This window comes from Ambystoma mexicanum, chromosome 2q (genome assembly GCF_040938575.1).
Source record: "Ambystoma mexicanum isolate Mex_15411 chromosome 2q, UKY_AmexF1_1, whole genome shotgun sequence".
NCBI lineage: Eukaryota > Metazoa > Chordata > Amphibia > Caudata > Ambystomatidae > Ambystoma > Ambystoma mexicanum.
In genome coordinates this window covers 361,706,988-361,722,454 of record NC_090924.1, presented here as the reverse complement: position 1 = coordinate 361,722,454, position 15,467 = coordinate 361,706,988, and the positions used below count along the sequence as shown (strand labels likewise).

The following is a 15,467-nucleotide window of genomic DNA, read 5'->3' as shown; positions in this document are numbered from 1 at the left end:
GATATCCTCTGGGATGTCATATACGCCGTATGCGTAATATACAGTTGTATCTGCTTTAATCTTGCATTCCTCGACACCTTCTTATGATACCCCTGGGCTTGGGTTCCCAGTGGTTTCTGATTATCATCCTTAGCTGCGTTTCTCCCCCTGCCAGTGCAACTAGTGGTACTTGCGGGGAACATGGGGATAGGTTCTCCATCATCTGGCATGCCCTACGCCACATCTTCCACCCAAGTATCATCATCTTGGGATGCCCTTCCATTTCTGTCTTGGGCAGCCACATCATCTCTTTCAAGTAAAATGGGGCGCAATCTTGTCCAAACCACCTGGATTCAGAGGTCACTTCATCTGAGAGCCATTTAGCAACATATTGCAGTTGGCTTGCTACATAATAGACCTCATAATTAGGCAGTTTTATCCCCCCTTTCTCATAAAAGTTCTGTAGCTTCCATAGTGCCACTCTGTTCCGCGTGCCATGCCACAGGAAATCCCTGCACATACTGTTCAGTTTAATGAAGAACCTCTTGGGTATCAGGTGTGGTATATTCCCAAAATAGTGCAGGAGCCTAGGTAAGACCACCATCTTTAACATTGCCCCACGTCCCATCATTGCCAAAGGCAGCTTCACCCAGAACCTCATGCAGTTTTCGATTTTCTTAATGGCTGCCGCCGTGTTGCGCCTGTGCTCCTCTTCCACTGAGTGGTATACATCTATCCCTATATAACGAAATGTGCAAACCACCCATGGTATCTGTAACACTGGTAACTGTTCCACTGGAATCCCTTTATATCCACCCAATGGGAACATGCTAGATTTAAGAGGGTTCACCGCTATACCAGACAGCCCCGCATATCTCTCCATCACTTCTAGAATGTATTGGAGATTTTCTTCTGGGTGTCGCAAATACAGCAGCATGTCATTCGCATATAGGGAAATCAGATGTCGTTCCCCTCCCACGGCAATGCCTATAATGTCATATTGTTGTCTCAAGTATATTGATAGGGGTTCCAGGGCCAATATAGAGAGCATTGGAGACCAGGGACATCCTTGTCTGGTACCTCTGTGGAGCTGCCATCTTTTCTATATCACTGCTTCCGTTTTAACTCTGGCCAGCGGTTCACTATATAGCATTTTCGCCCACTGTATATATCCAGACCACATCCCATAGCCAGCCAGGGCCGCCAGCAGCCATGGCCATTTGACCGAATCGAAGGCCTTTATTGCGTCCAAAGACACAAGATTAAACAAACATGTTTACTACGTTTACTATAATATTTTCCAATTTCCACTGTGAAACAATTCACCCATTTTCCGGGTCCTCTTTTTGTTATTCATATGTGGGGTTAATGTTGCTGTCCTTGGCTGCCTGACTCTCTCTACTTATCTTGGCCTGCTTCACAGCTCTTTTAGTGCTGTTTAATATAGTCATGATATTTTAGAAATAATGGCGCCGTCCTTCGAATCAACCCTAGACAATCGTAACACCCTTTTCTTTTTTGCCCCAACATTTTATAATGTACACTTGCAAAACATTGCATGGTAATGCTGATTTGATTTGCAAAACGAACAAATAATAAAAGTTCGACTATCGCAGTGCAGCTGGGCAAATATGAAACCTTTCAAGGCTGCCCCATTGGTATTGACCTAAAACATTTCTTGCCCAAACACAGTGGAACTATCTAAGACCCATGAGTGAGTCGACATTTAAAATAATGTGTTACTTCCTACTTCATTTGTCAACAAAACCAAATAGCACATTCTCCTCACTGAATCTTCATTTATAAACAAACAAAAAAAGAAAGTAAATAAGAAGGATGTAAGTCAGTAGGGTTTGATGCAGATGCAGGTACCCCGTCCCAAAGAACAACAAAGAGCATGCTTCATGAAACCTGGGAGACCAGTTAACTCCTCCTGCCCCCCAATAACGAGATGCATCAGATTGAGAATTGCTGAAACCCTTAATGTCATGCTGCTCCTTTTGTGAGACTGCCAGGAGGCCCACGTGGGATGCACAAAAGACTATACTGGAAGTATGGTTCACTGGTGTTTATTGAAACAAAAAACAAAACGATTGAATAAACCAAATTAAGTCTCTCACACCAGGTATGATGCCATCTCCCCAGTGGCATTGCAGATTTTTCAGGGCTTCCCAAACCCTGTTCCTAGTTCTGATCCCACAAAGTTACTTTGTCAGTCAGGTTGTCTTCTTGGCCAGCTGCTGAGTAAGTTGCAACGTCTCTGTTTGTGTGAGCGGTTCCAGTCATCATTATCTCTCCTTTCTATGAACCCACTTATCCCAAATGCTTGTCTCCCTTCTTCCACAAAACTCGGGCTTCCCTAAGGTTAAGATGGATTTTCAGAATCCACCCTGGGGGTGAATTCTGAGAGGCCAACCTATTATGGGCAACAGGAAAGACACTGATGTCTAGCGAAACCCAATAAAGATGGAGTAGAAGAGCAGTAAGGCGTACTCAGGAGGGGTGTGAGAATTGTCTAGGGCAATGAGACACACACAGGGCACTCCATAAATTCCAGTTAGTACATAAATATACAATTATTTATTAGGTCTTTAAGATTTACTCAAAGCAAATCAAAACCCTAAGTAAGTATTATCACCAAACTACTATAAAACACATATACATTGACCTTTGGGTGTTCTGCTAATAGAACACCAAAACATTACTTTTAGAAACAACTATGCAAGTGTAGCACAGTTAGAAGCTATATAAAAAACTATTAGTAGTAAAGTATTTGACAAACCGAGAAACAATCGGTTTCACTACCAGTAGACACAAGTAGGTAATTTAGGTATAACGCCTACAGAAGAACCTAAGACAAGGCCCCTAGCACTTAGTAAGTTCAGACCTGATAGGGAATGAGGCCGTGTGCCCAAACGTCCACAGTTCAACAAAGCACAGTGTTCAGGTGGGTTTACTATTGGATTGGATGACTAGCTACCCCGAAGACCACAGGCTGCAGATAAGTGTTCCAAATGTAAGTAAAGTGCTGAAAAGTTTCTCTCCGAGTCCCATCACTCTAGAGAAGGCCCGGGGGGATCCTTAACCAAAACACCACCAATCTGAATTAGGCCACAGAGAGATTTGGATGAGGACTTTACACCTATGCCAACCATATGTCTGGGGAGGTGTGGCAGAAGTAGGTAGTATAACTTACCCCGCTTACTCAGATTTCTCCAGGAACCAAATCAGAGGTTCCTGAATCCACTGGGCCGACCTATGTCTGCGATGTGTCTGGTGGAGGGAGGCTCAGTAGCCATGGAAGCAGAGGTCCGTATGGGCATCAGGATTGGGCTTGGCTAGTATGCAGTTCAGGATCCAGTGATACGGTTCTGTAGATTGTACAGCTAGACACCCTTGGCACAAAGAGATTCAGACCTCCATGAGACAGGCGACCTCAGGAGACCTACAGGATATGAAGTTGGGATATGGTGGGAGTCGCCACGATCAGGCGGCGACAGGCAATCTTCATACGATGAACAAAGGAGCATGCCCTGCACAGCTTCTCATTGCTGTAGGAGGCTGAAATGAAGGAGCTGACATCTTGTCGTACTAGTTGAAGATCCACAAAGTTCCAAGGATGCACTCAGAATGGCGACGGCTGCAACAAGGTAGCATAGGAGAGAGCTGGTACATCCACCTGGTGGTCCAGGGACATGTCCGAAGTCTCAGAAGGATGCTCGAGCATGGGTTGAGACAGGTTATTCCCATCAGCCAGGGGTTGAAGAAGGGCTGCACCGGGACTGGGATGTAAGAGATGCTGGTCACCTGCGACGTCCTCCACCAGTCTTCGGTGGGCTGCACTTCATAGGGGTCTTGGCCCCAATTATGATCTTTCAAATGGCTGGAGGAGTCCTCCTCTAATCCAGGATTTAAACTGGAGTCACCACCAGATAACCATTGGTAAGGATTAACAACATTCAAAGTGGCGGGGCTGTCAAATCATGATCAGCCACTGGGCAAACATTTTACCCAGCAACTGACACTTTGTGGCACAGAGGTGGACTGGGACCAGACAGTCCCAGCCCCCATATCTGGCCACACAGACCACCACTTTGCGCAGGAGAGAAGACACTTTGCCAGAGAAAGGGCTTTCCATATATGACAATATAGAGGATTTGTCCATTCATGTCCCTGTGGAAGTGTACAGTTGTAATAGAAGCCTTATTTACTAGTCACTTAGACAATTGCAATGCCCCGGCTGCAATACCTACTTTATTCGCTACACTTATACCACTGAGTAAAATGCAAGAATGCACAAGTAAAAAGTTAAAAGCACAGTAGAAAAGTATCCACTGCCACCAGGCCATCCTGGACTCAGTGTATTTGTAACCATAAAGCTGCAAAATGAAATGTTATAAGGATACAAAGTATCCTAGCCACATTTCTCTTCAAGATTATGTGTGCAGATTTCAAAATACAAGAAATTCAATCAGGGAGACATAGGGCCTTATTACAAGTCTGGCAGTAGCCATGCCGGTAAAACCGGTGGGCTGCCGCCGGACTTGCACATTTTTCCGGTGCCTGGCTTGCCGGAAACACCAGGGGATTACAACCCCAGTGTTCTTGGAAGTCAGGCGCCGGAAAAAATGTTAATCCCCATTCCCATTTGAGTCCCATAGGACTCGATGGGAATGGGGATGATGGAAGCACCGGCACCGTTAATAACGGTGCCGGTGCTTCCGGCGGCCGGGGCAGCACCCGCCCACAGACTCATAGTGTGCCGGACCGCTATCAACGGTGCCGGTAGGCTTACCGGCACCGTTGTTACCGGACCGACACACTCATAATGAGGACAATCTCCAAGTAATGATAGTTTTAGGGACTGATCAGTTCCCTATAAGAGTGACCAAAAGCAATGGAAGTAAAGCGGAGGGCTTTAGTTACCTCAAAGAAGTCAGGTCAGAAAGCAAAGCAAGCAATAACAAAAAGAAACAGCGTCCCATAGATGTTTATGGGAGGAAAGCAGTAAAAAGAACATCTTTCCGAACACCTGACTTGGTTGCCCTAATTATTCCTCCTCTGCTCTCATTGCCTGCTTCTTGCTCCTCATCTAACATTCTGGTCCTGCCTTGGGCTAGCCTGTCAAGCTGCAAGATTGCAATTCTGACTGTGGACTGCTCTCATCACCTGCTGTTACCTCCTCCTCCCTACCACTTCCACCTCCTGCTACCACCCTTTGACTGACACATGCCATGCTATAGGAACCAAAGGAGTGTGACCAGGGGGTCATTCTGATACTGCTCCTGGACCCATTAACCACCGGCTCAGGGAGGACCTCCTTGGTGCCCAGAGACAGACAGGGAATCACAAAACCTTCCCAAAACCCCTGAGCTGCATCCACTCTGATAACATGCCTCCCATTATGAAACACCTGTAATCTGGCACCTAATAAGAAGTCGAGAGGGTCTGGGACCTGAATGCAAACAAAGTAAAGCAGGAAGAGGTGCATGCTTTGCAAGGAAGTAAAGCAAGCAGACACTATGCTGAAGTGCGAGTGTGGGACCTGCATCAATATGATAAATCAGAGTTTAAAGTGAAGAGGGTCTGGGACCCTGTGAGTGAAAGAAAGTCAGTCCATGTGCGAACACTGGCTTGGCAGGGGAGTGAACCAAGCCGTTGCAAGTCTGGGACTAGCACCCAAATGAGATGTTGAAAATAATAGGGTAAAGAACCCTGGAACTGACAAAGGGAATCCTTTGCTTGATAGCAAACTGTGCTAAGTTGGTAGGATAAAGAAGTACGAACACAAGACGCATTACCTTATGAATTGCCCAGTGACATTTTATCTAAGTGAAAAGGGGGCTCAGAAGCCCTAAAGGGATAGGCATAAAATGAGAGGAAATCTAGGGGAAAGGAGCACAAGCCCTAACATTGGAATTAATTTAGTAACATTGTCACTTTATTACCAGAGAGACTGGGAACATTTTTGTTGGTTGAAGACACAAAGAACACTTGTTACTTTGAGAAGAGGTCATCCTTGCACAGTTATTTTATATTATTCGTGTTATTCGTGTTAGGGACTGACGTTGGTTTTGAGACACGACAGTGACAGAATTTTTAGTTTCTGACTTCCTGACAATGGCCCTCATTCCGAGCTAGGAGGTAAGTACCGGTACTTTCCAGCATGGCGGAAAGTACGACACCGGGCTGGCGTCAGATCGCTAATTGCGGCCCATTCCGAGCTCGCGGACACGCGCTTTTCGCCATGCCGGAAAAGAACCGAGCGTCCTGCCGCAAAACGACCCGAAAAACCCCTACCGGCATGCTGCGACGCGTAAATAACAACACCGCCTTGGAAGCTGTAGCGTCAGTACATAACGGTGACCGTAATTTACGGAGAATGTAAATTACAGCCACCGCTAAAAAAAAAGGAACCGGAAATTACGTCATCGCACAGGAACGGGAAGGAGAGCGGCGGCCATCTTTAAAAACACAATCCATTGCCATCTTCATCCGCCAGCACCCTTGTGAGCTAACTAAAGTAGGGAACAGGACCAGACAACTCACAACATGCCCAAAGCACCAAAGAAGGCTGCGGATCGCATCCGCAAGAGGAGATTCTGCCCCGAGGAACTCCAGGCCATGGTTGACTTCCTGGCTGAGCATGCCGATGTCGTTTTCAGCAACGACATGCGGAGGGAGTCCATCCTCCGCAAGAAGAACATCTGGGCCAAACTTGCACAGAGGGTGAGCGCCGCAGGCAACACCCCCCGCACCCCCAGGGACTGCCGCAAGCGGTGGGATGACCTGCGGGTGCGGGTGCGGGGCCTCCTCTCCAGCAACCGCAGTCAGGCCATGCAGACGGGAGGCGGACCAAGTACCCCTGTCCAACTGGAGCCATGGGAGGAGACCTGTGCGGTTCTCATTGGCACAGAATCCATCGAGGGCGTGGGGAACATGGAGTGCGGGGCAACGACTTCTGCCGAAGGAGGTGAGTGTCCACAGTGTACATTGGCAATGTCCATTGCATGATTCAAACTGACCCAAGGGCCATCGAAGGCACCCTCTCGTGTTGCCCTCCCCCCATCCAACGCATCCCCCCATCCAACTAATGCTGAGGCAAGTGCCACGCAATGAAGGTCCAAGCGCGAGTACAGTTGGGGATTGGTAGGCCCTTGTGTGCTTGGGGAGGTGTAACAGCACTTGTTTATGTGGCCGTCTAATGGACGGTTGTGACATGCCATGCATGGGTGCCACTGTGTGCTGGTAGGTGCCTGTGGCATGGGTGTGGGGCACAGGCAACACCTTCACTTGTGCCAGGTTAGCACTGTATATTTGTATGCTGCTCGCTTATCTCTTTGTGTCTCTGGCGAAATATGGTGGTGATGGTGTCACAGTCAAGGTAGTCAGGGGTGTCTATCTGCTAAGGGTTTTCCTTGAGTGGCCGGACATGCTGCGTGTGCATGGGGGCTGCTGGGGTGGTGACGGAGGCTGCACTGGTGCTGCATGCAGGGCCTGTCTCCCCCTCCTTCTACCCCTGTGTCTCCTCAGAGTGGGGGCCTGGTGTAGTTGCAGAAGTTTTTGTGGTTGTCGCCTTGCTGGTTCTATTGGTGTCATCTTGGTGTGGGAGGGGGGGGTGGTGTGTGGGTGTGTTCCTTTTCTGCTGTGGCAGACTCCATAGCCTCATCTGTGATGAATGTGTGCACCTCTCTGAGATGCCTGTATGTACTCCATGCCGCTAAGGTACTTTACGGCATTGGGGAGGCCGTTATTTACGTGTGCTCCTCACTTGCGATCATCTCCCGTTTACGCCATGCCGCTAATTTCGGCATGGTCGGGCGCGCGCAAGACCACAGAACGATAATTACGGCATTGTAGTTTACGGTGCCGTAATTAGCGGTCTGAGGGGTCAGAATAGCATGGAGCGGTAAACCATGCCGGTAAATCATTACCGGCATGGTTTTTACCTTACCTTCATGCTCGGAATGACCCCCATTTTCTCTTAGCTTTAGGGAGAGAGAGGCATTTTTCCAACCCTTTTCTTAATAAAGGTTTATACCCAAAAACATGCCACAATTGTGTCCGAGCCTTACTTCTGCACCCTTACAATACATAGAATTTCAAATCATTCGAGCCACACACAGAAAGGCCACACCACATTTATAAATCAATCAATACATCTTTGTATATGATTTTTATATGTCATTATGTATGAGCATCTAATGACAATCTTGGTACAGGAGAGATGAACCAAACTAATAAACCACACTATCCATATATTATGCATTCCTAATGCAAACTATGCCCACACTTGTTTCAGTGGAACTAGGATAAATGTCAACTATCGGATGCCAAGGTATTAAGTGAACTCCCTTTCGACCATCTTCTTCAGGACTGGTTCTGTCTCATATACATAACTTTGAGCTTCATGATATTTTTCTCAGCGCTTTAATTTGAATATTTCTCCACATCCAGATGTATTCCATCTAGCTACAATGTGGAAATGATAGTACCAAGTCCAACCTTCTAATACTTAATTTCTGCACTATATCTAGTGATTAAATCTTCTTTCACCTCTTACTTAATAATGACATTAATGCGAGCAGACAAGCATCCTGCCGCATAGCATCTCGGTTACACCACACGTCACAGGCATTATGCAGTACCATAATGGTTGTTCTTTGTGTCCTATTAATATATTTCCTGGCCCTCTAGTGGACTGTCCGTGGACCCCAATGACAGTAATGCCCTAGATCCTGCTAGAACCTCCACACCCAAAACAAATTGGTTTGCTGCTTCACGTAATCTCCAACCTCAGAAGTGGGGACTTGAAGTATTTGAAGGGTGGTTGCTTTTACTGTATTTCTAAGAGTCTCTACTTTGGATTCAAAAGGGACAATAAAGTTGATCACACATTCCTGAAATCATGAACGATTGTTGGTAATTCTCGATTTGCACAACTATAGACTCATCCTCTGTCATTTGGTTTTAAAGCCCTTAACTTCATTCATTTTCCGCTTCAGGCTAGCTGGGAGCATTCACGGGTGAACCTACATTGCCGCCACTTTCACCTTACTGTTATGCATGATTTTCTAGAGATCATTCATTTTAAACCAAGGTGATCTTGGTTTAAAGAAAAACTCCCTTCTACTTTTATGGGCTATTTTCCCCATTTGTCCTTACTGGGCATTGGACGTATCTCAGGGCTAAGTCCCAACTTTTAGCAGGGAGCAATCCTTTGGGGCTCCTGTCTGAGCATAGTCAGTTTCCACCCATCTATGCTTGGTTGGTCCAGTTAGAATGAGTCTATAGATACTAATGCTGCAGTCATCCTTTGGGTCCCTTTTCTCTTAAAGCCCTGGGGTCAAACCACAGCCTAGTTTTGTCTGTACCCAGCATACCTGCTCGATCTGGTACCAGTTCACTATGCAGACTGCTTCCCCTTAGTGCAAATTCTTTGCACCATCTACGAACCCCGTTGCATCGACACAATATTAGACCAATTTTTCATCCAGAGTAAAGTCATTCTGTGAGAGCCCAGATCTGTCTCTGTACGTTTAGTAAGTGGAATTTGGAGCAATACACATTCCACTATCTAGGTCACTGCATCAGAGCCTTTCTTTTTCTCTAATCCACTAGAGTGGCTTATGAAATGGAAACAAACCCTGAGCTGCAGACAAGTTATGCCATTAGAGAGATCGCCCTTTTCTGTGATGGTTGGAAGCCTGATTGCCTGTGTCAATACAAAGTGGCTTTAACCTTTTTTTATATGTATCTTCCTAAAAGGTATAAAGCTCCTTATGTGGTTTAGATTAATTCAAATAAATATTCAAATACACCCTAGTTATCTTTAAAATGTTTATTACCAAACACCATTGTGCTTAAAAGTTGTAGTATGATTGAATATAAATGGAGGTTGGTCTCTGTTTCAAATGAAACTATCACTTCCCTGATTGGTCACAATGTAGGTCCCCTCGTTATTTTACAGGTCATTCTCCAAATCATTGCTGCTATATTTTGTCTCGGTTGTAGTCTCTGGTGCTCCTTTTGGTTATATATTGAGTTCTTTGTTTATTGGTTATGCGTGCAGGTGTTGTTGTAGCAATGCTGCATATGGAGCTTCCCCTCTTGTCTCTGCTATTTATTTTTTTTACTTGTCTAATAGTGTATGGCAATTGATCTGTAACCTATATTAGTAGGCCCTGTACTGTGTTATGGAATTTTTGTGATCTGTTATAGGGATGTCGAGTTTCAGCTTGTCATGCAAGTCTCTTTAAAAGACCGCCTAATTACTGAAGCTAAAATTAGATTGCAGCTGTCTATCTCTCTGCAAAGGGGATGAAGTCTTATATTTTCTCTAACATTTGTCTTTCAGGATATCAGTGATCGTATAGAGAAGGAGTCACCTGACGGACCAATCATGCAGGCTTTAGAATCTGACGCCCGCTCCGTGGTCAGAGTAAACTGGAGGCTGCACATATCCGTCCCACTGCAAACAGGTGATTAAAGATCTGAAGAGAGAACTGACAGAAAGGAAAGGATGGCAGAAAAGCAAGTAGAAAAGAAGTAACAGACTAGAAGATTAAGTGCATAACGAAGGAGTAGATAAGGTTGCAGGGAGGATAAAAGATTTGAAAGGGATGGAGAGCAGATAAGAATTTATCACAAATAATATTAAAAGCTAAAATATTGCATCACAAAATGTGACCATATTATATTATTTATAACTTTTTGTTGGAAAAAACAGCGATTTCAGTAGAGAAAACACAAAATTGAATTTCATGACTCCTAAATCTGCAAGGATAAAATGGCAAACGTGGGACGGTGAAGGGGCAGAAATGCACAAGGACAGGTGGGTTTGGCTGATGTAAACAGATGCAGAAAAAGTACATGCGTAAAATGGGAGTATGAAGTACTCTGAGAAAACAAGGGTGTGATTGGAGGGGATTCAGTCTGCGCTTTAAAAAACAAAATAGAAACCCATAAAATCAATCACAACACATTGAGAACCTATCTTCAATACCAAAAAAAGCAATCTTTATTCACGGAATCAAAAATTGAGAGTAGGGTTGAGATTATGGATGAGAAAGGAGAGGTCAAAAAACTGGAGAAGTAGTCCAAATGGATAGAGATGTTATCCCTAATATCTTTACATAAGATTCACTCAATTGCCCAAACAGAAGATAATGGACTTCCTTAAACCCAGTCAGTTACTTTAAATAAAATTAAATCTCTTAGTTTCTAACTTGATCCCTGTCCGATTTTTAAACCAGGTGCAAAGTATACTATTCCAAGTATCGGGGGCAGTATCAGGGGCAGAGTGAAATTATACGTACAAATGCTTGTGATCTAGTTACCATCTCAGAGGTGCTTAAGCATCTAGAAGACATAAATCTGTCAAAATCTGTTAGGAAATCTAGCAAATACTGTTAATTAGATTGGAGCTTTGACGAGGCATAATCGCCTTCCAGCTCCATGCAGAAGGGATTAACAAAAAGGCGGAGGAGTCAATTTGACTGATTGAACAAGGTTACACAGAAAGACAGCAGGATTATTATACAGTTAGTAAAACAAAAGTTTAAATGATGCCCAATTTAAAAAGTGAATTATCAGGACTTGATATCTTGTCACATGACCGCTAGACCATAGTAGTCAATGGGGGGATGCGGAGAGATTGTATAGGGCTATGCATGGGAAGCATTGTAACATGTTTATGCACTTTTGTGAAAATGCTTGCAATTCTATTTAGGCTGCCATTTATTAGCTTATTTATAGTGTCTTCTAGCAGCAATGCAGGTTGGGCAGCAAGTTAAATTACGCCCTTGTACTGCAAGGGCTTTAGAGATGTAAATTGAGCAGAGCCTGCTGATAGTTATTTTCTTTTACAGCTAATCTGTCTGCCACATGCCTAGTTGCAGATTTCACCTTCCTTCTCCCTGAGAGTTTGTAATATATGTTTACTTACAGCTGATACCATTAGAATAGGCCAAGATATCCTCAGTGGGAGCCCACAGTGGGGGCCCACAGCAGGAGTGGCTTTGGAAAATAACACTAGGAGTTGACCATGTTGCTTGACATTTGCGTCACTGTAAGAGACCTCTAGCACTGTTAGGAAATATGGAAACAACTGTCTTTTTGCATTCATCTGAAACGGTACTATAGTGAATGCATGATTGGACGCATTACATATATTGCTTCCTGCAACACAGCAAAATGCCCTGATTACTTACCGGTAACCTTCATTATACGGACTTCACATCTTCCAGTTCCCAGTGACTATATTAGCAAGGTGATTGGGATGAGAAAGTACTGCCACGATCACTTACTAGTATTCTTCATTTCTCTGAGTCCTCATCTTCCTTGACCCAGTCTCCTTACTAGTATAGACCGGGATGAGGAGGTAATGCTGAAATACTTCAAATTGCAAATTGTAACATCATTATTAAATAATGTAGATTTATATCTAGTACATTCTGCAAATTTGATAACTAAGTCACATTTTTGCTAAACGGCAAAGACCAGCATGATCTCATGCGAGTCTGTGCTTATATTAAGGATAAAGACATTGCCCATTTATATGCACAATTAAGGTATAACATCTGAGAAGGCTGCTTAAAAATACGCTGACATATCCTAAACAACACAAACCTTGAAGTTAATACATGATACACGTAGCTCCAAATCAAGAAATGGGCATTTCCCAAGTACTGCTGTAATGGACCTAGCCATATCATGGCAAATTCTGGAGAAAAAAAGTGTAAGTACCCAATCCTATGATATGAGCGCCTCACAAATCTGTGTGTGTGTGGGGTACTAATTGCTATAACCACCTTGGTGTCCATAACCACCTTTGTGGGTGGAATTATCAACTGATAATGGCACAGGAGCCCTCGTTAAGACCTGTGTTTGGCTCAGGAAATGTATCTTGCCCCCTACTCAGGAGTTATTACTTAATTGGACAGTACTGGTGGTCACCAGTAGCTAAACGTAATGAATCAAAATTCCTAACCTATGAATAAGGTTCCCACAAAGTTCAAGGTAAGTTGAGGCTACTTTGGGGGAATTATAACATTATTCAAAGTTCCCCCGTAGGGAATAATAGGACTCTCAGCAGCGATAGTAAAGTCGGCAGTACAATTCATATGACTTAAAGTAGGATTCCTGAAAAGAAAAGGGGAAGCTATCAATCCCACCTGTCCAGATGGACCCAACACAGGATTCCTATGCCCAGGTTCCACCATCAAAAGCAAAGCAAAGGTAGCTGCAGGGAAGGACTTTACTCCCAATATTAGCCAATAGGATCAGCATGACCTCAAAACAGGTAGGCAAAACCAGTCCTTCGTGCCCCAGTCCGAACGAACACCAACACAGGCAAGTCTGAGGTGCTGGGGAACGACACCTGCTCCAACCTTAGGTTCCAGTGTTGAAGGTCCAAGAGTTGCAGTTGCAATGTTCTTTGAATGACAAACTTGACTGCTATGTCCGGCGATTCAGTGGTTCTTAAGTTCACCAGGCTGAACTCAAGTTAAAAAGATGAAGAACTTCTGCTTGCACTTGCATGACAGTGTGACCCACAGTAGGCCACATACGAAAGGAGCAGTTGGAGTAGCCCCACACAGGGTCTTCAGGCAAGACAATGGAAGACGTCAGGATTCAGGCTCCAGCTGGACTCCTCTTCTTGGTAAAGAGCAACCGCAGCAGAGCGGTGATGTTCAGGGCCTTCAAGGAGGATGCACAGTAATTTTCACAGCAAAGGTTTGTGCCTGATCCATCCAATCCTGAAGTCTCAACGTCGGATATATTTATCCAGCTACAGGTACACAACTCTTCAGAGTTGTAGATGGGTGATTCCGTCAATGCAGGACTAGTTATACCCAGCACCCTAAGGGAGAGTGCCCCCATGGATGGTCTCCCATGTTGAACGAAGAGCAGAGCTTTGCCTCGCATTAGATGCTTGGGCAATGAGGTTCCAAGCAGCAGTCTTCCAGCCTCTCTTTCCAGCCTCTTGCATTCAATCAAAGCAACCTACAGGGGGACTTGCATTATTCAAAACCTGGGCTGCCGTCCAATCCTGGACAGCCAGCTCAAGTACAACTCTGACTTTGCACAAGGTCCAGAATATATAGTGGGGTTGTCTAGAGTCCTGTATTCGGCCTGAATCGGTTTCATGCACAGAAAAGGCTAATTCATGGGTTCTGGCCAGAGTCTGCAAAGTGGATGTCTGTCTATGGCCACATCATTGCCTTGGAGGAAGACAGCCAAAATGACAGTGAAGCTCAAAGACAGGCCTTTAGCAACATGGCCAACCATTTTTAGCACTGACTACCATGTGATAAAAAGTAAAAGATGCACAGCCACTAACCCCAGCCAATCTTGGCCTCCCTTAGGATGTGAAAAATACTCATACGCCAAAAACAATGGGAAAACCAGGTTTTCCTGCCCTACTCTCCTTAAAGAATTAGTAGTTCTATTAATAGGCTTAAATGGTGGACAGGGTTCCCCTGCGCTGGTTGCCTTAAGGATTGATCAGTGCTCCCAAGATGAGTTGTTAAAGGTCTCAGTAAGCAGATATGGTGAGGTTCCCATTGAGGCACACAGAAAAGCTGCAGAAAGAAAAATGTTTCATAAAATGTTTACTTTCTTAGGCCCACATTTCATACTGTTGAACCACCATCTCCTTTCAGAGATACACCACACCATGAATGGCACAGAAAAGGCAGTGTTATAATGAAGTGGTCTCTTTTCCATCTAATTGCAGGGATAAAGGCCATCTTGCAAGGTACAGATCCCCAAAGGCATCAAAAATGTTCATGTAACCACTGACTTAGCTGATTATGATTGCCACAACTAAAATTTAGCAGCGCACTATGCAGAAGAATTATAGCTGTGGATCTCCCACGATTACTCCTGTCTGCTGTCACCAATCACAACCAATGCGACCTGTGGATCAAAAGTAAATGCAAACATAGACATCCTTCTTATAGGTGGCAAAGAACTAGTTGCGTAACTTGGAGGTAACATTGGTTCTAATGGATACAATGGCCCTCATTATGAGTTTGCTGGTATCCTGGTGGTAATACCATTACTGTCACCCGTTCCAGTGGAAGTCTACCAGATTCCAAGTAACGGTAGTAAATTCCCATTCCATGGAGTCCTATAGGACTCCATGGGGAGATTTCCGGTATAACCGCACAAGTAATACCAGATATTTTTGCCAGTAAGGTGGCAGATTGACCTCAAGATTTTTGCTGGAGGTCATTCCAGCCACCTCACTGGCAAACTACTAGTTGGCTGGTTTGGAAACGTGCCGGTATACGGTAATACCGGCACGTTAATTCCACACTGGACAACTCGTAATGAGGGCCATTAATGTCTCATCTGCAGATTCTTTACCTTTGAAATGTCCAGCATACAGGCTGGGATCTCGTACATTATAGCCATCACCCCCATGTTGGTAACAGCCCGCAGCCTGAGCCTAGGTACACCCGAGCAAAGCGAGGGCCTTG

At 44.8% G+C, this 15,467-nt stretch overlaps 1 protein-coding gene across 1 annotated transcript in view; it reads left to right on the top strand.

Moving 5' to 3' along the window:
• ERN2 (endoplasmic reticulum to nucleus signaling 2) overlaps positions 1 to 15,467 on the top strand; it is a 1,116,259-nt gene that overhangs the window by 1,034,011 nt on the left and 66,781 nt on the right. The window contains exon 20 of the mRNA XM_069647392.1: positions 10,337 to 10,460. Coding sequence (XP_069503493.1) covers positions 10,337 to 10,460 — 124 coding nt within the window. The remainder of the gene's footprint in view (positions 1 to 10,336; positions 10,461 to 15,467) is intronic.